This window comes from Gobio gobio (assembly GCF_949357685.1).
Source record: "Gobio gobio genome assembly, chromosome: 11".
Taxonomy (NCBI): Eukaryota; Metazoa; Chordata; class Actinopteri; order Cypriniformes; family Gobionidae; genus Gobio; species Gobio gobio.
In genome coordinates, this window is record NC_137104.1 from 57,144,702 (window position 1) to 57,167,059 (window position 22,358).

Below are 22,358 nucleotides of genomic sequence, written 5' to 3' on the forward strand. Positions count from 1 at the left end.
TTTTTTCCAGAATAGTTATACAGCTGAATAAAATTATGCTGCATTATTTTCCTGTTTAACACTGTAAAGCTGCTCTGAGACAATCTGCATTGTTAAAAGCGCTATATAAATAAAGATGACTTGACTTGACTTGACTTTATATCCTCAGTAAATGTATATTGACATATTTAAAAAAAAAAAGACAAAAAAACGTCCTGAGAAAAACCCAAACAAACTCTAGATTGCAGTTTTAGAATAAATGTGAGCATGCATTTACTCATCTTGCACACAAAAAACTGATTCAGAAATGCAATCTGAGAATATTACGCAAAGCTATTAAATATATTAAATGACACAAATATACTTTATGTACTTAATCTCCCTTTATTAACCAATGTCTTTGCTGCTGACATTCGATGAACCCAGCTGGACCTGAGGAACTCCTCTACTCTTGATAATGGAGCATAGTTTCTCCTCCACACTCTAGAGTGTTGCTCAAAGGACTTTCCTATAAAAAGTGACGCTTTTTTTAAACAATGTTTACACATTGACATGAATCACATTCATTATCCTCAGAACTGAATAGGAAAAATGGCCGCTGGTGTTTAGGATCATTGGGATTCTCCGCTGAAGAGATCTCTAATGTGCATGCAACCACTTTAGTTTGGCTTTGTGTTCAGAAGTTAAAGAAATTTATCAAGGCATTTCATTAAAAAATAAATGAATGAATGAGACGCTCAAGGAAGTGCAGTCAGTCGTTCTCACTCGGGTGTTGTTTATCGTCTTTCGTGTGTGAATACAGATGAACGGCATTGTTTCATTCGTCAGCACTGGAGGAACTGGTTTAGGACATTCCACGCCTTTAAAGGATTGACACTATAAAAGAACAAACTCACCTGCTCTAAAGCAAAATATGGAGATGGAGAAGCGGGGCAGGAGCACCTGTGCTAATTCAATGGCAGTGGGAAAAGACTTCTTCTTTTTCGTGCACACGATTTTGTCTTATGACAATGATCTTTCTCAAGGCCGACAGAGTGTCTCGGGTGCTCCTGCCCCGGGCATTTCTGCGCCATCAGCAATGGTGAGTGATTCATATGACCAAATTTTTATTTCACAATATGAGAAATTGTATTTCACGATAACGATATATATATCACAATATAGTTGTTTTGTGTTCATTGATCTAGTTTCTGTTATCAAAAATAAGAAAAAGAAGCAAATTACAAACAATAGGACAAATACAGTATAACCAAAAGATGTTACGTTTTTCAGGTACAATAGTTTTATTAAAAATGAAGTTAGAATTGGTACAGAAATGTCATAATCAAATAAAAAAATTAAATATTGCATAGTGTATGAATTAAATATAAATGTATTCTTATTAAAGCTATAAAAAAGGGATTCAGTCAAAAGTAATGCTATAGCAGGCGGTGGGCATGAATGACGATCTGTGCAAACTGTGCTTCTTTATATGGAGTCGAAATAACGCCGCATAGATTGGCAAAAGAATAAAGAATTGCAAAAGAAAAAGAAGTATTGAGAGAAAAAAATACGTTTTGCTAAAGGAAAATAAAGTAGTCTCATTTGCAACCCTGCGTTTCAGTCGAGTGTGAGTTTACGATACTGTTTTCTCCTTTGCTCTTCACTTTCTGTGCGTGTCACTTTATAGCACTGTTTTGACATGGGGGTGGAGTCAAGAAACTGGGGCGTGTTCAGCTGACATGGTCACGCCTCCCTCCGTGTGACATCATCTCCCCGAGACCAAACGGCTCCTCCCGCAGTTCCCCTTCGAGGGAACTCGCACTGCGTCGTCGAGTGACAACACTCTGGGAACGCCCACAGCATTGCGCGTCTGAAGTATGAATGAAATCAAGCCAATCTGATTGGTGGTGCGTCGTGACGTAGTAGATGACGGCATACCCGGAAGATACAAAAGGGAAGCTGATGCAAACACATACCAGCACTTGCGATGAAGCGAGCGCTCTGTGTTTTGTCAGTCTTATTTGATGTTGTTTGTCTACCAACGTTGTTCACAAGCAGGGCTCGCGAACTCCGTGGCTGGTCCCGTGTCTGTCGAAAAAAAAAAAAAAAGACAGCACGGTTGATCAATCATGGGACTCGCAGATGGGCTGTCAGGGGAACGTGAGAGTGCTGCAGCATCTTCTCCTTCCCTGTTTGACAGTTCCATTGTTCTCCTTCCCCGTGTGGAAGCCCGCGCTGCGGCTTCTTCCCCCGGGGTGGAGGACCCGATGCGTGAGCTGTCTGATTCTGAGGAATTAGACGGGCTCCGTATCGAGGCTCGCCATTTCCTAGTGCAAGATTCAATTTCGCGTTGCCAAAAAAAAAAAAAAAGGGCAGCGCGTAGGATCGAATCTGCTAGTAAAGTGATACAACGTGATACGGTGAAATGTGATACTGTTGGGTGCGAGGCATGCGGTCAGCGCCTGAGGGTGCTGGCGGTTTTTCATTGAGAAATATCTCAACGTGTACTGCCGTGCGCCTTTCGGGTGTTTCAGCCTCGCGCCTGTTTGACTTTATTCCCGAGGGATGAAAGCCAATTGTATTACAACGGCTCGAGCCACGTTGCTGAGGCAACGTGTGGTTACGAGCCATATAAAATACAATAAAACAGTATCATCTGATGAGGAATTAAATAATATATGATCTGACTTTGAGGAGTTAGATATTCAGCCTGTCATTCAGACCATATTATGGCTGCATTTAATTCTGAGGAATTAAATTAAAGTATTATCTAACGTGAGGAGTTAGATGTATTTTTTACTCAGCCTATCATTCAGACTAGGTTGCACGGGTTGGGTGATTATGATGGCATTTAATTCTGAGGAATTGAGTGTCATGTTATCTGACTTTGATAAGTTAGATACTTTAATATACTCTACAACCGGTACTTCGTAGTTCCAAAGAAGGATGGTGGGTTGCGTCCGATAATAGATCTCAGGCTCTTGAATCGGTCTCTGAGGAGATTCAGGTTCAAGATGCTCATAATTCCAGCCATCGTGAGTCAGATCCAGTCCGAGGACTGGTTCGTCACAATAGATCTAAAGGACGCATACTTCCATATTTCCACCCTTCCATGTCACAGGAAGTTAACAAGGGTTATAGTCATAACCCGAGACGTTTCTCATGAAGCCAATACTGAAGTGCCTTAAACTGCAGTTCATGGACTGGCCATTAGAGGAGCAGAATCTCATTGAGCTCATGTTAAAATGGCCAACTTTACAGCAGAAGAACACGTTTACAGTCTGGGACAAACTGTGCTTTTGGTCTGTACGGCTGAGTTTGCCCTTCATGACGACTGTGAGGGGGTGAATGTTTTTATAACTCATTCGTTTACATTATATAAAGCCTTAAAGTTAATCATAATTAAGGGCGTGGCCACTTTGATTGACAGGTGGATTGCCGTTTATCTGCTGCCTGTTAGTCATCAGCTCCGCCCACGTCCCGCCTCTTTGCCCATTGTCTGTTACCTGGGAGTGACGCGCTGACAAGATGGCGAAGGCCAGCTTGAACATACTTTCCGCTTCAGAAATGCTCTTCAGAATCCCATGGGTGACGTCACGGACACTACGCCCATATTTTTTTACAGTCTATGCTCGAGACGCTGATTAGGACCGATGAGGGCACCATTGCTGGGTTCCAGTTCGTTTTTGGCCCTGTCCCAAATGGCACACTTCATGTGCACTTTCGGTCTTGTGGACTTACAATGGCCGCTGTGTGCCCGTTAAGTCCACAAGACCGTAGGATGTCCCATTTGTCATTTTAGGTCTCAGAAGGTGCTCGCGAGCGCCCCCTTTGAGGTCGATTTGCGCCCTCGATGCGCACTTCTGCCGAGCCTTTAATTAAGTTTTTAATTATAAATAAAGTCATAGAGTCATGAAATATCACCTTATATTATTATCTGTCCACAAGAGTTCGGCAGAGACACTCAATGTAAGATATTCTGAGCTGAATTAACAGGGTTACACATGAAACTGGGAGTTATTTTGAGTTTAAGTTGAAAGAATGTGACATATGTGTTTAAATTATTATTTATTTATTGATAAAAGCTAGTTATTTAAAGGTAAATAAAATAAAAAACAACACAAAAAAGCTAAAATATTCAAATGAAAAAAAAAAGTATAATTGTGAAGGATCTGTTACCAAGTGTGAGGGAAGGATGAGGGTTAATAATATAATACAATAACTGTTACCTCAAATAAACAACCCAGAAGCTTCTTTCCTTTTGCAGAACAACCAGCTGAATGCTAAGCACTCAATTGAGACGGCATTACCGCCGGTCACTCTAGCCCTGCGGATTGCTGAAGCTGATTCCAGACCATCAGTCCTCCTGGATCTCTCTGTGAATCATCAGATCCTTCTGTCCACCCTCTCATCACTGGCCATCACAGGGACTCCGCTCCACTGCCTTGAGTCCCATCTCACAGGTAGTCTTTCAGGGTTCCCTGTAGAGGAGAGGCATCCAAAGACCATGGGGGTTCCTCAGGGCTCAGTGCTGGGACCGCTCCTCTTCTCCATTTACACTACATCACTGGCACATGGCTTCTCATACCACTGCTATGCTGATGACACTCAGCTCTACCTTTCATTCCAACCAGACGACCCCACAGTAGCTGCACGAATCTCCAGATGTCTGACGAACATCTCAGCATGGAGATTCAAGACTGAGATTCTCGTCTTCCTGGCCACTCTGTCAGAAGAGATCCGACTGTGTTTCCATCCAGGGCCGGACCGAAGCCTTGTGTTTCACCATAAATGCTTTAGCTGGCGTTATGAGCCGTGGATCTCCAGGGATCCAGAGCATTTAATGAAGATGTGTGTTGATTTCAGTAATCGGGAAGCAGCCGTCAAAATGACACTTCAACGAATTTATGATTCTAAAATCTTAATTAAAGATCTGTTTTCTAAATATTCAAATATTCCTGTAGATCGAACTATGTCTTTAAAGATTTTGAAGTATATAAATTATAATATAAAGGATTTTGAGAAGATTGACTTTAATAAACAGTTTTCATTTAGCATTATTGAGTTTAAAAATGGGTCACATAAATTAATCGGACCCTTTAAACCAAAGCCAAGACAAGACAACGCAAGTCAACGAAACAGCAAACGCTGTCCTGATTTACAGCATGCTGAAGAACAAACTATTATGGCAATAGAAGAATACTTAAGTAACAATAAGAAGATTATAAAGAAGCGACAGATAAAGCATATATTACATTTCACTAATTACAGTCCTTGTGTGGACACAAAAGATCACAAATCTTGTACGATTATGTTAGGTCGTTTTGCTCATAAAATATACAGAACTTATAACATCAAATTTCACAATTACTGTAGGGACGTTTATGGTGCAACAGGGAGGGATATATTAAAGGAGCTACAGGAACTGATTAGACAGAAACATCCTTTGATTATATGGACATTACAATGGTTAAAAGAAATGATTAACAGAGAACACCGAAGATCAAAATTGAGATTTTCAGAGTTAAATCAAGTCCATAAAAAGAAAAAAAACATCATCCATAATATCAAAGTAGAAATGAAGAAAATAGCAGATAAGAAGAGTCTGGATTTCCTCTCTTCTCTAGATAGATTTGAAATTGAATTTCCCGTTGATCCACTGACGTTAGAGGAGTTGAAGAGCTTTGGAGAACGACAGGCCGATCGGATGAAAACACACGTCAAGCTGAACATCAGTGAGGACATTAGGGAAAAGATCCGCTTGCTTTTTCATTCTAAGTGGTGTGAACTAGTAGATAAAGAATATATCTTTGCTGAAGGAGATGAAGGATTTAAAGCTAAAATATCTGAAGTTGAGTTTAAACATCTCAAGCTCTGTGATGTCATCAATGCATGTACTGTTACCTTCGCTTGTGATGATGTGAAGGCCATTACAGGTCATTATCATCTGACCAGAGTAAACGGGTTCAAAAGAAACGCAGATGAGATAACTCTAGCCTAATAAATACATAAACAATACTTCAATAAAATACATTTAATTAAAAGCAGTATAAAATAAATAATATTAAACTAAGTAACTAAAATTAAAATAATTTTTATTTAAAAAAAATATTTTAAATTCATTTTAAAATAATTAAAATGAATGAATGGAGGGTGTGCGGGCGTCCGTCTTCTGAGTTTTACTTTTAGAAAGCAACCATACATTGGTGCTGTTTTATTTTCTTTGCAATCATTATAATCATTAGTCATTTATGTAGTTGTCGTTTGATTTATCATTTATTCATATTATTAGCTGATTTACATAATTTTATTCTTTTGTCATTTTATGCTTTTATGTTTTATGTGACTTATTTTATTTATTTTCTCTTGTTTAATGTTATGATTGTGTGGCTTTATGGGATGAGAAACGTCTCCATTGGGACAATGTCATTCTAGTAGTTCTTAGTAGTTTTTCCCTTGTTGGAATTGTCCTGGTCAGACGAACATCTAGATGAAGTCTGAGCATTGAAACATATGCAACTAAGATGATCCAATAAACTCTTTTGTTATGATCTGTTAGAATAATGATGAAATTAACTCTTTTATTCCCCATATATATACAGGAATAAGGACTAATGCAAGGAGGTCTTACTCCCAATGTGTAACCAAGAATAATGCCAAATGTATAGAGGCCTATGTTAACCACACAATATGTTATGCATGGTTTTATGATGAAAGAAATATATAGAAAAAGAAAGATACAGTGGAGGTTTTATAGAGAACCTTTATGTTTGACTTTATAAGAGTCACAAGAAGAATAGAAATAGCAAAGTGAAGTGAAGAGTTGTTTATATGGCCGAGAAACTTTTATAAGAAGTTTCAACGCTATCTCACAACCAATTCGTATGTATTTGTACGATGTGGCTAATTCGTACAAATTTGTACGACCTCACTCGTACGAATTTGTACGTTTTGTCTAATCCCCAGTGACGGTTAGGTTTAGGGGCGGGGTTTGAGGTAAGTCATTCGTACAAATTCGTACGAATTTGGCAACTCGTCAAATACGTACGATTTAGCAAAAATCGTATGAATTCGTACGACTGAGGTCGTACAGATTCGTACGAATTAGCCACCTCGTAAAATATGTACGAATTGCCATGAGATCGGGTTGGAAGTTTCTATTTTTACAACTTTTATGTACAAGCTGTTTATAAGGCCGAAAAACCTAAAGGAGGTTTTTCTTATACAACTTTCATAGATGACTTTGTAAGCATGGAAAAACATGACAACATGATATTGTAAAAATGTTTTACTTTGGTTCATAGCAAGAATACAGACACATGGTTTTGTGGAAATGTTTTATTTGGTTTTATAGTAATGACACGGAAGCAAATACTTTGTAAAAATGTTTTATTTGGTTTTATAGTAAAGACACGGAAGCAAAGACTTTTGTAGAAATGTTTTATTTGGTTTTATAGTAAAGACACAGAGACAAATACTTTGTAAAAATGTTTTATTGGTTGATTGAAATGAACACACTGAACCATTGGTATGAAAGTCATTTATTGATGTAGAAGACAAGCAAGCGAAATGTAAACTGTATTAGCATGCAAGTATGTAATAAAGCATTAAAACAAAGGAGTAGGATTTTACCGTAGGATGATGTCTTGCAGACGAGACGCAGGAGGAGATCGAGGATCCAAGCCAAGAAATGGAGAATGAAGGAACACAAGGCATTATATACTAATATGTTGAAACAACTGAGGGAGTTGACAGTAGTCCAAAATCTTGGATTGGATGAACTATGCCTATGTGATTGAATATGCAATGAAGAGGTGTGATAATGAAATGATATATAAGGTATCGTTCGCCATATGGAATCCAGAAGCTGGGAGCGTGATGCTGCTTCTCCATTGCTTGATGATCCGAGCCTGACATCTGCTGGTGACTTTTGTGAACTGCCGCTTTTGTTACTTAAGACTTTTTCTTTTTATAAACTTTTATTTGATTGTATTTAAAACTTTTTGTTAATGGAAAAATAAATCTACTTATAATTGATTTATAAAAGAAACCGTTTGCCACGTCTCTGCTTTCTAAACGAGTTGATCTGAACCAGACACGGAGGGGGTCTGTTCTTCTAGAAAGTGAGTATAAATTTATATTTATGATCTAGTTAAGGATTCGACCTGCTTTACCTAGCCTGAGGTTGTAAACTAAAAATAGGTAGAAGGTGTGTGGGATCTAGACGGATTGTACACCGAATAACATGGCGCCCAACTAGCGGGGCACGATTGCTTATTGATTTCTGGCCAAAATCAATAAACAAAGTGCTGACGAAAAACGTGATTATTGTATAGGAAGTACAATAGAAAGAAAGCTTAAAAATAGGATTAAGGAAAAATCCTAAAAAGACTTGTAAAGTAAAACGAAAATATAATGCAGAAACGAATTATATTAAACCTAAAGAAAGGTTGAACTAACAGTAGTTTTGAAATCTCGAGGGATGAGATAAAAGTCTAAAAAGGAAGGTATCCTGTAGACGAAAAATAATTCAGGGAAGAATTATTATTGTAACCTGGGAATGGGTTATTAAAAAGCCTAAAAATAGTATTAAGGAGAAATCCCAGAAGGACTTATAAAGTCAAACGAAAATATAATTTAGAAACGAATTATATTAAACCTAAAAAAAGGTTAAAACCAGTAGTGTTGAAGTCTCAAAGAGTGAGATGAAAGTCTAAAAAAGGAAGGAATCCTGTAGACGAAAAATAATTCAGGAAAGAATTATTATAACCTGGGTAGGGTTATTAAGTGCATGCACGACACTACTAGAATCTCTATAGTATCAAATCGGAATATAGAAAAGCGCTGAGAGCTCAAATAAAAGAAGCGCGCTCCGATAGAGTGATACGCTGTGAAAATAGAGATTGACTAAAATCTTGAGTGAAAAAGATTTAGTGTGGACTATGTGAACTGTTCAACGAAGTGCACATCGTTGAATGGGAATCATAGTGAAAAGCAGATCCATATTAGAGTGTAGTATTGAAGATATACTAAGTAATGATATGGATAGAGAAAGCTTGATAAAATAAAATCGACAATAAGAGCAAATTGCGATTTTAGCTGTGACTTCCATCCAGAAAATTATTAAACAAAAATATATGAAATCAATTAAGAAGTTTCTTAAGAAAATGTCCGAAGAACAAACAATTGATGAGAGAAATGATACTCCTGAGAGGCAAGGAGCAATAAATAAAGATATGGAAGAAGCTAGGGAAGATACTGAGCGAAGTGAACCAAGAAACCTAGTTTCTGAAAATATTACTCCGATTGGAGTAACAGGCAGAAGGGCTTGTAGAGAAAACAATTCAAGCTCTGAGGAGAGTCAAGAGAGTGAGAGTGTAGATGAGGAATTAAACTCCACAAGAATTAGCACAGAATATGATGTCAGTAGTGAAGACGAGATAGTGCTCAGAAAAGAGACTAGATTAAAGCACAAAAAAGGTGTAAAAACAACCTTACAGAGAGTGACTAAACAAATAAAGAATGATTGGCCAGAAGTAGAGTTAAGGGGAACCAAGTATAGGAATCCCAGTGGGAAGAAAAGAGATCAGGAATTATTAAGTAAATGGAATAAGAGAGTAATACCTGAAAAGGAATTAACTTATGGTCAAGTGAAGACTGCCAGTATGTCCCCGTCTGCGACAGAAATAGCCGAACAAGAAGGTTGGTCAAAGGCAGGCAAACAGACTTTATTCCAAGAGTGATATGATGAGTATAATAGAAAAATAGTGAAAGAATTAGACAATATGATAAAAGTATTGAAGAATCAAAATAAACAATTACAAAGAGATCTAGAAACAACTAGAGCTTCTAGACGAATTGAGAATCTGAATATGGCCCCAGAAGAAATCTGGGAGGAAGAAAGCGAAGAGGCTATAAATCAAGAAGAGTTAGAGAGACGGGAAACCCCTAGAGAGGGGGAATCTCCAGTGAGGCAGCTGCACTTCAGCACCCCACAGACAACCATGCAGGACAAAAATGAGAAGCAGAACGTCCAAGAAAAACAGCTGGAGCTGAAATTGACCGATGTTGTGAGAAACCAGATAGGCTCTAGGAGATCAAATGAAGATTACTGCAGTTATATGGATAGAATCATTAAAGCGGCCACGCAGGCTGGCTTAAGTTCTGAAGCAGTAACAAGATTAGTGCACACTTGCACAGGACATGCTATAACAGCGAAGGCCTTAGGAAAGGTTAGAGACCTTACAGGAGTTGAAGACAAATACAAACAATGGAAAGATATGCTAGTAAATGCAAATAAAGAGCAAATGCCCTTGCTTGGTGTGTGGTTATCGATTGAGGACGAAATCCCAATGTCAGATAAAGTAAGGCTGCTACGAGACGTAGGGCGTAAAATACCAGGAGGAAGTAAATTAGGAACAATACTGAATAGCACGACTAAAAAACAAATAGAGGAGAGACTAGCTGAATATGATTTAAATAGTCAGTTTGTGAAAAGAAAGGAACCACAAGGAGCTAGGGTTCAAAAACAACGAAAAGATAAAGTAATGAATAAACAGAGAGCCTCAGTGGAGAACAGTAAACCGTATAACACAAGATTCCAAGCTAGGCAGGGTGACAAAGGTCAGTCCAACAGGCCTAAAACCTGGAATACTAAAAAGACGACATGGCAGAGAGATAGTAGTGCAAAGAAAACCTTTAAAGATAACGGAAAGGGTACTGCACAGAAGACTACGTACGTTCCAGCAGAGGAATGGGGAAAATTAACCTCAGCACAGAAAGATCAAGTAATACAGAAACGCAAAAACACTGAATCCAGTGTAAAGAGATTTGGAAGAAGCAAATTAACTCTAAATGTGGAAGCACAAGAAGATACTGAAAGAGAAGAAAATGTCAGAGACAGAAACAGTGCAGGAAGAAATGAACAATGAAATGAAATTGGCCTGTTGAAGGAGCACATCTGTGATGAGAGAGTTTTGGAGAGAGACGAAGATTTGTTTGTAAAGGTGAAAGGTGTAGAATTCCTGTTGGATACAGGAGCTCAGATATCCTCCACAACAGAGCCAATAAATTACACAGGAAAAGTACTAGTTCAAACGTATAATGGGAAAATAGAAGAAGAACCAATGGGAGAAAAATTTGGTGTAAAAATGATAAGAGGTAATGAGAATTTACTTGCAGGAAGAGATCTAAAAAAGGTGCTGAGATTGAAGGAGGTAGATGCAGAGCAGGAGTTAGCTCGCATCAGAAATAAAATGATCGGTAGTGAGGAATCAAAAGAAGAATTGATACAAGCATTGAGACAGACTCCATGCGGAAAATATCAAAATGACACTGGACTAGTTGATCAAAAATATGCACATGAGATTCTAGGCGGAATACACAAGCCACAGAGACAATATCCAATAAACAAATTGGGAAAAAATGAGCTGGATCAAACGATAACGGAATTATTAGAACAGGGAGTTATTAAAGAAGTGCCTTCAGCAATCACTAATAGTCCTCTGCAATTATTGCCAAAACCTGGAAAACAAGGATTTAGATTAGTAACAAATTTTAGGGCCCTGAATAAATTAACCCGCCCAGACCGTCGATACCTGATCAATGCTAGAGATACAATTGAGAAACTAAAGGATGGCTAATTTCTAACGAAGTTGGATCTGATAAATGGATTTTGGGCAATCCCATTATCGGAGAATAGTCAAGAGAAAACCGCCTTTACGGTGGGAAAGAAACATTATCTATACCAACGTTTGCCACAAGGGTATGTCAATTCTTCAGTTGTGTTCCAGGCAGTAATGATGGAAATATTAAAAGATCTGCCAGTGGAAGTGTACATCGATGACATTTTAATTACAAATGATGATGAGAAAGAACACGTAAAAACCGTAAAAGAGGTGTTGAAAAGAATAGCAGAGGCAGGCTTGAAAATCAATATAAAGAAAAGTGAAATTATGACAGACCTAGTTGAATTTCTAGGATTCTGGGTGTCTGCAGGTAATCGAGGTGTTACACAGACTATGAAGGAAAAAATAGCTGAAATAAAGACACCAGAGAACGTCAAAAATGTACAACAGATGATGGGGCTAATGAATTATGTCAGAGACCTGATTCCAAAATTTAGTCAAATGGCGAAAACCGATTTATGCCACAATAAAAGGGAACAAATTGAAATGGACTGAGGATGCGGAGAATGCACTTAGTGCTTTAAAGGAAGCAATTTTGTGCTCAGGACAGCTGGAAGGCAGAGAGGATGACAAAGATCTAGAGGTTGATCTAGATATAGATGAGACTGGTTATCAATTAATAATACGAAACGAAAAAAGCTGCGTACCAATACGCATTATGACAGGAAACTGGGAGAGCCCAGAGAAAAAATTTCTACCAGTTGAGAAGAAATTAGCTGCAATCAGTAAAAGATATGCAGAACTAAAAGGTCTGGCCAGGGAAAGGCAGATAATGATTAACACAGATGAAATGGTAATGGCCCATCTAAATAAGAATAAGATCAAAGATGCTAAGGCCCAAAATACCAGATGGCAGAGATGGCAGAACGTTATACTAGACCCTAGCATAACTATAATCAACAAAGAGCGCAAGAAATGTCAGAAGACAAAATTACCATCCTTTAAAGGAATAATGGATCTAAAACTTTGGCAGACAGCGAAGCCCATTGGGCGTATATAATCAAAAGGAAAAAAGGTGATGAGGTGACAGACAAGGGATCTTGTCCTGGCACAGCTCAAACGGCAGAAGTAATGGCAGTGCTCAAAGCGCTAGAGAAATTGAAAGAAATGCATGCCAAACAAGCTATCATAGTTACGGATAGCAAATATGTTGAGACAAGTCTAAATGAAAACTTAGATGTCTGGAAACAGAACGGCTTCTGTAAATACAATAAAAAACCGATTGAGCATGAACAGATGTGGAAAGAGATAGACACTCTAGCAGAAGATTTAGACCTGGTCGTAATTCACCAAAAGGGGCATTCCAGGGAAGGTACAGAGTTGTCTCAAGGGAATGAAGCAGTTGACAAATTAGCTAGACTCAGGAGAGTTGTCATAGTTGAAGAGAAGGGGACAGATGCCATAAAGAAACTGCATGACTGTTTAAAGCACCCTGGTGTAAACTTAATGGGTAGAATTTTATCAGACAACAACATGAATATTCCTAATTGGAGGCAGAAGTACAGAGATATCAAGTTAAAGTGTGAGGACTGCATGAGAAAAGGTTACCACAGAACAATCAGGAGAGATTATGGGAGGATACTCCCAGATAAAGCAAATGTGGAATGGGACTTAGATATAGCCGGTCCACTCAATCCGCGCACAAAAAAGGGCAATAAATACTTTTTAATTGCGGTTGAAGCTTATCTAATCAAGATATGGGCCAAGCCATTAAAAGACCCCAGCGCTAAAAACATAATCAAGGCACTTGATGAATTAATGTCTGCATGGAATAGGCCTGAATGTATTAGAGTAGATAATGGATCATACTTTGTCGGAAATGAACTGGAGAACTGGCTGGCAGAAAAACATATAAAATTGATCAAATCTCTCCGTTATAGGCCAGAATCGAACGGCCTGAGGGAACGATCAATTGGCAGCTTAAAAGCTTTTTCCGTGCTAATTGTAACAACACAGAGTGGGATGAACACATGGAAGAGGCTTTGTACTTCGTTAATATGAATACAGGGAGTAGAAAAGCCAAAAAAGAAATTGAACAGCCTGAAGACCAGTGTCAGGTGGGAGATTTTGTATGGATAAAATTGACAAACAAGCATCCAACAAAACCATTTAAGGATCTGATTACAAAAAGAGACCAAGTTATAGAAATTATAGACAGACATTCGGTTCGGCTAGAGCAGAATGGAGTATGGAGCAAAAACAATCTGATTTTAATTAAATGATTGTAAATAAGATGAGACCTCTTTGGACAGCTAGGGAGTTTGAAGTTAAGGCTGGATAGCGGCAAACCCCCGGAGACTGAATGTAAATCTGTTGCTTCTGTTGGTTTGAAGCAATATGTCACTTCAAAGTTGCTCAAGGTATGAGATGCCCCGAAAAATCTCTGTGAAGTGGGCTATCAATTTTCTGGATGGAATGTACAATTTAACATGGTATGGATAGGAAAGCTATACACATAAAATGAGAAAAAGAAAGCTATAGAAAAGAGACTGGCTGGCAGAAAAGCCAAAATTTATTACTGAAATTAGTAATATAGTGAAAGATGGGCAGCACAGCATGGCTCGGTCATCAAGCAATGTAAGTATGAAAATATTTTTATTAACCTTGCAAATTGCAATGAAGGAGAATGGATATTGGATATCCATGGATAATGGATATTGAAGGATTTTTAAGAAGGGGAAATTAGCCCAATTGAAGTATTAAAAATCTCTTCAATATCCCATACACAAGCTCAGAAGAAAGACTAGAGTTAATGAATTTGTGAAGCACTTGAGAAGTTAAAAACACCAAGGGAAGTTTGATGTATTACAGGAATGGAGGCAGAGAGCCAGCGTGGGTCTTCTAGGTCAAGAACTCCCAGGAGACAACGAAGGTGGAATCAGCCGTGTGTACAGAGGCCAGCTATGGCATGAGTGGTAATTACCATTGCGATAGCCTTAATCATATTATGGACCATGACTAAGCTGAATGATACAGAGAGAGACACAGTACACATTGATCCAGATTACGAGATGGACACTTTATATGATATTTATATTTATTTATATCATATATTATCATATATGATATATTTATATATTATCATATATAAATATAATGATATATCATAAATATATCATTATATTTATATCATATATGGATATTTATATGATAAACGAAGGGCAGAGTGAGAAAGGGAGAGAGCTAGAACAGGCGAAGTCGCCTGAGACAAACGGGAAAAGGATGAAAAGAATAAAGGACAGAAATATCATAAATGAATGTAAAGAAGAATTCACAGACGAAAGATACACGATGTATGAAACAAGAGAGAAATTAAGTAATCCAATTCCGGGGTTGAAGTGGTATAGCGAAAGTACAAGAATAGCTGAAATAGCTTTGGAACGAAATAAATTCGGAGAAAATGAGGAGAAGCTTTATCAAATAAGCATTAAGACGAATAAATCCTGGGAAGATTGTAGTGATAGTGACTTAAAGAAATGCGCTGAGACAAGCTATAATTGGAAGTTGCACAATATATGGAGAGATAAAGTAATAAGAAAATTGATTGAACAATTCAATGGTAAAGACTGTAAGGAACATGAGATGAGTTGGATCGGATGCACATGCATGCAGAAATGGAAGTGTGAGGCAGACGAAGACGAAGCAGAGGACAGATACAATAACAGGGAACATTGGTTGTTGTTTAATAATGCAAATGGAATTATAAGTCAAGGTGTGAAGTTAATAACTATCTTGGAGCACTCTCAAAGATGGATCGATATGATCACGGAAGATAGTACAATGACAGATCAGATGATACTTCAGTTTAGATTATTTGACATATTGGAAGATGTAGCCACAAGAGAGAATGAAAGAGTAACTCCGATCAAAATAACAAATAGAGAAAACGGAAAAGGAGTAGTTGTTAGTTATGAAAATAACCTATTAGGAAAATATTATCCAGTTCCGATTGTGAGGGTGAGAGCGAAAACAGATAAAGAGGTTATGTTGTGGAGAATTCCCAAAGGGATGACGGAGTACCACAGGAAAGAGGATATCCCTGAACCAGCATATATGATGACATTGGGTGACAGGGGAAAGCTGTCAAAAGAAGAGAAAATGGTTGATTTTAAAAGATTTTGGACCGTGGTGTGGAGTACGGGTAGCTACCGTTGGATGCACGCGGGATGGACGTTTGACAATGAGGAGTTAGATGGGAATTGGAGGAGAAATGAGATAAATCAAGGAATATGCAGAATGGTTTCAGAACCAATAGCAACTGAAAAAACAATTTATGCTGACACCCTAGGAACCTTCAGTTCACAAGAAATTGGTAGATGTATGCCACCATTTCCTTTTTATTTTATGTTGGCCAGGAAACAATTTTTCAATAAACAACTGCATAGCGTAGAGCCCAGAAAAGCAACATTCAAAAAAGAAATTCACGATGTAAGTGATAAAGTGAAAAGGAAATTTTTAAGAATGGCCGGAATCGGAGAGAACACCTATGAATCAATAAAGTGGCTAATGAATAACTTTAAACTGATATTGACCATGATGACGGTAATATTTGTATTGATTCTAATCGAATGCACAGGATTGGGGAGGATTTTACGATTGGGTATGGTAGCTGCGTGGAGGTTGGGCAAATACATTAAGTGCTGTGAGCAGGACAGACCGAGATCAAACAGTTTGGCTCAAGGGCCCAGAGACTCCCCACGGGGAATAGGTGTAGTCGAACCTATAAGAAGAGTGAGCAGAGTATAAGACGAATGCATGAGATGCCATGAACTATTGTGGCCGGAGACAGAAGTTATTCTGTGCATGGGTAGCCTGTGCAACAAATGCTTTGCTAAAAACCAATAATGTAATATGGCACAATGAACGAGATGTGATGGAATACTGTGTTGATGTGTTTAAGATGTTAGAGGTGATTAATGTACAAATGATGGAGAAACTGAAATATATGTTCATGTAGCTCCACCCAGTGGAGAAAGAAGTGTATGGCGATCTATTGGCTCACGAACTCTGGGAGAAGGAAGAGCAATTATTTATATTGCATGCAGAGGGCAGAGGGAGTGATTTGAGAGTGATTAAACATAATGAGATATTTTATCTTATAGCCAAAAAAGATGCGGGACCTCCAATTGAGAGAGAGGCCGAGGGCCAAACCCCAATTGACAGCCCAGGACTCCGAGAGAGGGAAGCCGGCTCGGAGCGAGGTAGAGATACCGGAGGCTCTGATTCCGACATTTAACGGATGCCAAGCCTGAATGAGTACTCGGGAGGAGCCGCACCTTTATCTGTGAAACTCCTGATGGGCAGTTAATTGGGGCATGTCCGCATGAAATAACTAATGGTAAATGGATGCGAAAGAGATTTGGCGCACACCTAACAATTATTAAGCAGAGCACAAAAAATTGGCCTTCCACAACCCAAATTAACGGAAAGATAATAGGCAGTGATTTGATCAAACCAAAAAACAAAAAGCCCTGGGTGGAGAGATTCATGAACATATCTCAAAGAAATGTTTATACTGAAACGGGACAAACTTATGCTCAGCTCACCAAGTATGACAAGAAAAGGAAGTGTTATGTAAATTACCTTACTTTGGAAATAAAAGACTAAAATTTGCATAAGGGGCATGTTAGAATAATGATGAAATTAACTCTTTTATTCCCCATATATATACAGGAATAAGGACTGATGTAAGGAGGTCTTACTCCCAGTGTGTAACCAAGAATAATGCCAAATGTAGAGAGGCCTATGTTAACAACACAATATGTTATGCATGGTTTTATGATGTTAGAAATATATAGAAAAGAAAGATATAGAGGAGGTTTTATAGAGAACCTTTATGTTAGACTTTATAAGAGTCTTATGGAAAATATAGTGGAGGTTTTATAGGGAACCTTTATGTTTGACTTTATAAGAGTCACAAGAAGAATAGAAATAGCAAAGTGAAGTGAAGAGTTGTTTATATGGCCGAGAAACTTTTATAAGAAGTTTTTATTTTTACAACTTTTATGTATAAGCTGTTTATGAGGCCGAAAAACCTAAAGGAGGTTTTTCTTATACAACTTTCATGAATGACTTTGTAAGCATGGAAAAACATGACAACATAATATTGTAAAAATGTTTTACTTTGGTTCATAGCAAGAATACAGACACATGGTTTTGTGGAAATGTTTTATTTGGTTTTATAGTAAAGACACGGAAGCAAATACTTTGTAAAAATGTTTTATTGGTTGATTGAAATGAACACACTGAACCATTGGTATGAAAGTCATTTATTGATGTAGAAGACAAGCAAGCGAAATGTAAACTGTATTAGCATGCAAGTATGTAATAAAGCATTAAAACAAAGGAGTAGGATTTTACCGTAGGATGATGTCTTGCAGACGAGACGCAGGAGGAGATCGAGGATCCAAGCCAAGAAACGGAGAATGAAGGAACACAAGACACTATATACTAATATGTTGAAACAACTGAGGGAGTTGACAGTAGTCCAAAATCTTGGATTGGATGACCTATGCCTATGTAATTGAATATGTAATGAAGAGGTGTGATAATGAAATGATATATAAGGTATCGTTCGCCATATGGAATCCAGAAGCTGGGAGCGTGATGCTGCTTCTCCATTGCTTGATGATCCGAGCCTGACATCTGCTGGTGACTTTTGTGAACTGCCGCTTTTGTTACTTAAGACTTTTTCTTTTTATAAACTTTTATTTGATTGTATGTAAAACTTTTTGTTAATAGAAAAATAAATCTATTTATAATTGATTTATAAAAGAAACCGTTTGCCACGTCTCTGCTTTCTAAACGAGTTGATCTGAACCAGACACGGAGGGGGTCTGTTCTTCTAGAAAGTGAGTATAAATTTATATTTATGATCTAGTTAAGGATTCGACCTGCTTTACCTAGCCTGAGGTTGTAAACTAAAAATAGGTAGAAGGTGTGTGGGATCTAGATAGATTGTACACCGAATAACACCTAGAAAAAACATTACTTTTTCTCTCCGTTTTGGCCTTACATCCACACTGAGACAGTGTTTTAAGTCAACGAAAACGTAGCTTTTTGAAGACGCTATCCAAAGCGGATACATTTGAAACGCCGTCTTTGCGTCGTAGGCCCTGTCCACACGAACACAGGTATTTTCAAAACCGCAGCTTTTTCTACACGGTTTGGCTGTTCGTCCACACGCAAACGCAGTATCCGGTTACTGAAACCGGACTTTTTTAAAAACTCCGGCCAGGGTGAAGTTTTTTAGAAACTCCGGTTACAGCGTTGTCGTGTAGACGGTGAAACCGGAGATTTCGGCTTGTTAAGTCGAAATGTGCGCCGTTCTCTCCTTTGTTTGACATCAGATTGTGCGCCGTTATCGCTTTTGTTTATACATGAGTGGAGTCTATGCAATGGCGGACGTAACTTTTAATAACTCTGCTAACAGCGCTTATTACATACAGATACATGCGCAGTTATCTCATTGTATTGCAGAACAGAGGTGCCAGAATACAAAAATACAACATAGTAAGGCAAGTGTGTGAAGCTTCAGTCCACTTGAGCCCTGCCCCTACAGTTACCTGTCACTAGGTGCGTTTACATGGAGCACTGTAATCGGTTTAAAAGTCCAATCCGAATGAAAATGCTCCATATAAACACCTCAATCGGAATAAAACTGGCCAAACCGAATGAAATTGTAATCGGTTTGAGAGAGGTGGGATAAACCTTTTCATGAACCGATCAAACGAAAAATTCCTCCATGTAAACGATCTGATCCGATTACTTTGAGTGCACCTTTCTGTGACGTGATACAGCGCGCGCCTCCTCAACTGAAGAGCGCGCGCCGCGCTCACACCAGGTTGACAAGAAAGGAAAGTTCATTTTTCTGAGGTATTAAATTTTTTATTTCGTAACATGTTATGAACATGATGTTGGAATAATGACACAGATATAGCCTGGCTACAGCATCTCATCTTGACAGCGTTTGTATAGGTTTCAACTGCGCCTGACAGAATAATTTATTTTTCTGAGGTGATTCTTACACTTACGACAAATAGGCTAATAATAGCTTTTATAAAACTGTATAAGTCCTGGTGGCCGTTGAGAGTTGTCATTTCAACGGGGAACATTCAAGCTGCTGGAGCTAGGACGTGCCGACATTTCTCTGTTTCTCGTAAGTTAGATTAAAAAAAAAGTTCAACAACTGCTTCAAATTGGTTAAGTAACATTACCCACAGTCTACTTTAATTACTTTTGTTAATATTTATACCTTTGTGATTATGGTATCTTTCCTTAATCATCTGAAATATCTATGTTTAGTATTAGTAATGATGCTGAACACGTCTTGAATGCTTTTCATTCACAGATGTTGAAATAGCCATTGTATAGGACATAAATCAGGTTAAACTGCTACATGTCCGGCCACAGAAAAATAAATAAATATAAAAATTACCAACACAGAACTATTGATTCACGATACTAACGTTACGAATCTGAGGCGGCAGACAAACTGTGTGCACATGTCACAAAATGATTCCTACTGAAAGTCAGCACATGTAAACACCAGATCGGTTTAGATAACGTCTCATGTAAACAGTCCACCGAATCTTTCAATCGGAATGACAAAAAAGTGCGCATGTAAACGTGGCTAGTGTCACTGATTCCAAAGTAAACTTGTAGAAGGGTTTCACTGAGCCCATGGCATCCCTCAGTGCATCGGTGCCGTGGATGGGACCCATGTGGAAATCAAGCAGCCAATCATAGCGCGGTTTTGCATTTTCATGTGGACGGAGATTTTTTTATAACTGTGCTTGTGTGGACGCGATTGTTTTTTAAAACGGAGGAGGAAAAACTCCGGTTATAAAAATACCCGTGTACGTGTGGACTAGGCCGTAGTGTGGACTGTGAACACGGAGGTATTTGAAAACGATGACGCATGTTTAGTCATGTGACGCATATTGAACCAATAGATATGTATGTTTATACCGTTATTGTGCCAGTTATGTGCTATTCACTTTCACACAGTTGCTAAAATGTTACTTTTCACACCTCATATCACAGTCCTGCAAGGATGACAGAAAACTTACTCACATTTACTGTCCTGTGGGAAAACACGAGTGGAGTTGCGTTTTAGACCAAACATCATAACGGTTGAAACTTTTGGAAAACGTTAGTGTGGATGGAGAGCGTTTTGAAACGAAAACTCAGTTTTCAAATCTATCCAGATTAATGTAGACGTAGCCTAAATCAGCATCAGATGCTAAACAGGAAAATAGAGAAAAACACCAAACTACAGAACAGAATGAATACAGAAATAATAAAAACAGAAATACAGATTTCTAGATTAAATAGATTTTAGCTGGATAAAGAGAGTGAACAAATTGATTTACTTTCATAATTTTTACATACAATTTCTCATCAACTATATAATATCACTTACTATTGGAAGGGGTTTCTTTCAAATGTAAAAACATATTCAGTATAATATAATGTAATATAATATAATATGATAAAGCTTTTACATCAGTAAATGTTACTGTATATAAAACACCTTTTTCTTCTTACCCAATTAGGTGACAGTTGGGAAGATGATGATGATGATGATGATGATGGACAGGAAGATGAAGACTTCAGACATCAGAAGTGCTCCTGTTTATGACGTTATTAGAATGGCATGTGTGATTGTTACATGCTCTATGTTGTCTTGTTTTCACTATGTTTCCCATTAGGTCACGGTCAAGGTCAAGGTATCATTTATTTTCTCCCTTAGGAGAAATGTGTTTTTCACTATGCTTTGTGTTCTACCCATGACCTACTTTCCCTGTGTTAATTGATTAGTAATTCGGTTCCACCTGTGTTCCTTAATCACCTCATTAGTTCCTTTGTTTGCCCTGTCTATTTAATCCCTGAGTTCTCACACATTCTCTATTCATCTGCGTTAATATTAGCGTTTGGTTGTGTATTTCTATGGTCTTCGGCAAGATTATGATTTAAATACTGTTCCTGTGTATTCCTCTTCATCGTGCGCTTTCATTACCACAACAAACTGTAATAGCAATAGGTTTGTTCTGAAAAATAAACAGAGAATAAATACTGTCCTCATTTTCAACAACATCTATTGTTTTATCAGTTACCACACAAACATTGTTTTGTCAATTGTTTTGATTGTAAAGTGTCTTATTGCAACTTTCTTTATAATAAATTACATTTGTACGTGTGAATGAAGTGTTGTAATATTATTTTCAGAGAGCCGTTTCATAATTCTAACACCCACCATCTCATAAAGAATACAATGATGAGTAAGGGATTTTGCATTCACTTTATTATGATAAACGCATAATAAAGTGTAATGAAGCATGGTAGACTGAATCAAAGCTTCTTAGATGCCTCAAGGCCTCTAGATGCAATGCAACGCAGTAACGCGTTTACACAACAACGAAGTAAAAAAAAGTTTCTTCTTTGTACAGATGACAACAATAGCCCCGTTTACATGCACACTTTTAATACTGTAAAAAATTATAATTTTCCGCAAAAACGCTGTATTTTACATGCCAGAAAAGTAATTGACGATGCCACTTTGTAAAAAAAGACTACGCACCCGAGCACATAGACATTCAAGCGCCCATAACTGTAGACTAAACATGTAATACATGTTTAGGCATCCTGTTCAGCGCATGCGCATGATTGTTGTCTGACCGTGTGTGTCTGCTGCGTGGTTTGAATTTG

General features: G+C 38.0%; 1 protein-coding gene across 1 annotated transcript; it reads left to right on the plus strand.

Annotated features, from left to right (window-relative positions):
- Positions 1 to 892: 892 nt before the first annotated feature.
- On the plus strand, positions 893 to 5,962 carry LOC307133537 (uncharacterized protein; the record flags this gene model as incomplete). The annotated part of the gene is made up of 2 exons (XM_079828617.1): positions 893 to 1,060; positions 4,229 to 5,962. 2 exons carry the CDS (start codon positions 893 to 895, stop codon positions 5,960 to 5,962), a joined length of 1,902 nt encoding a protein of 633 aa, XP_079684743.1.
- Between the last annotated feature and the right edge of the window lie 16,396 nt (positions 5,963 to 22,358).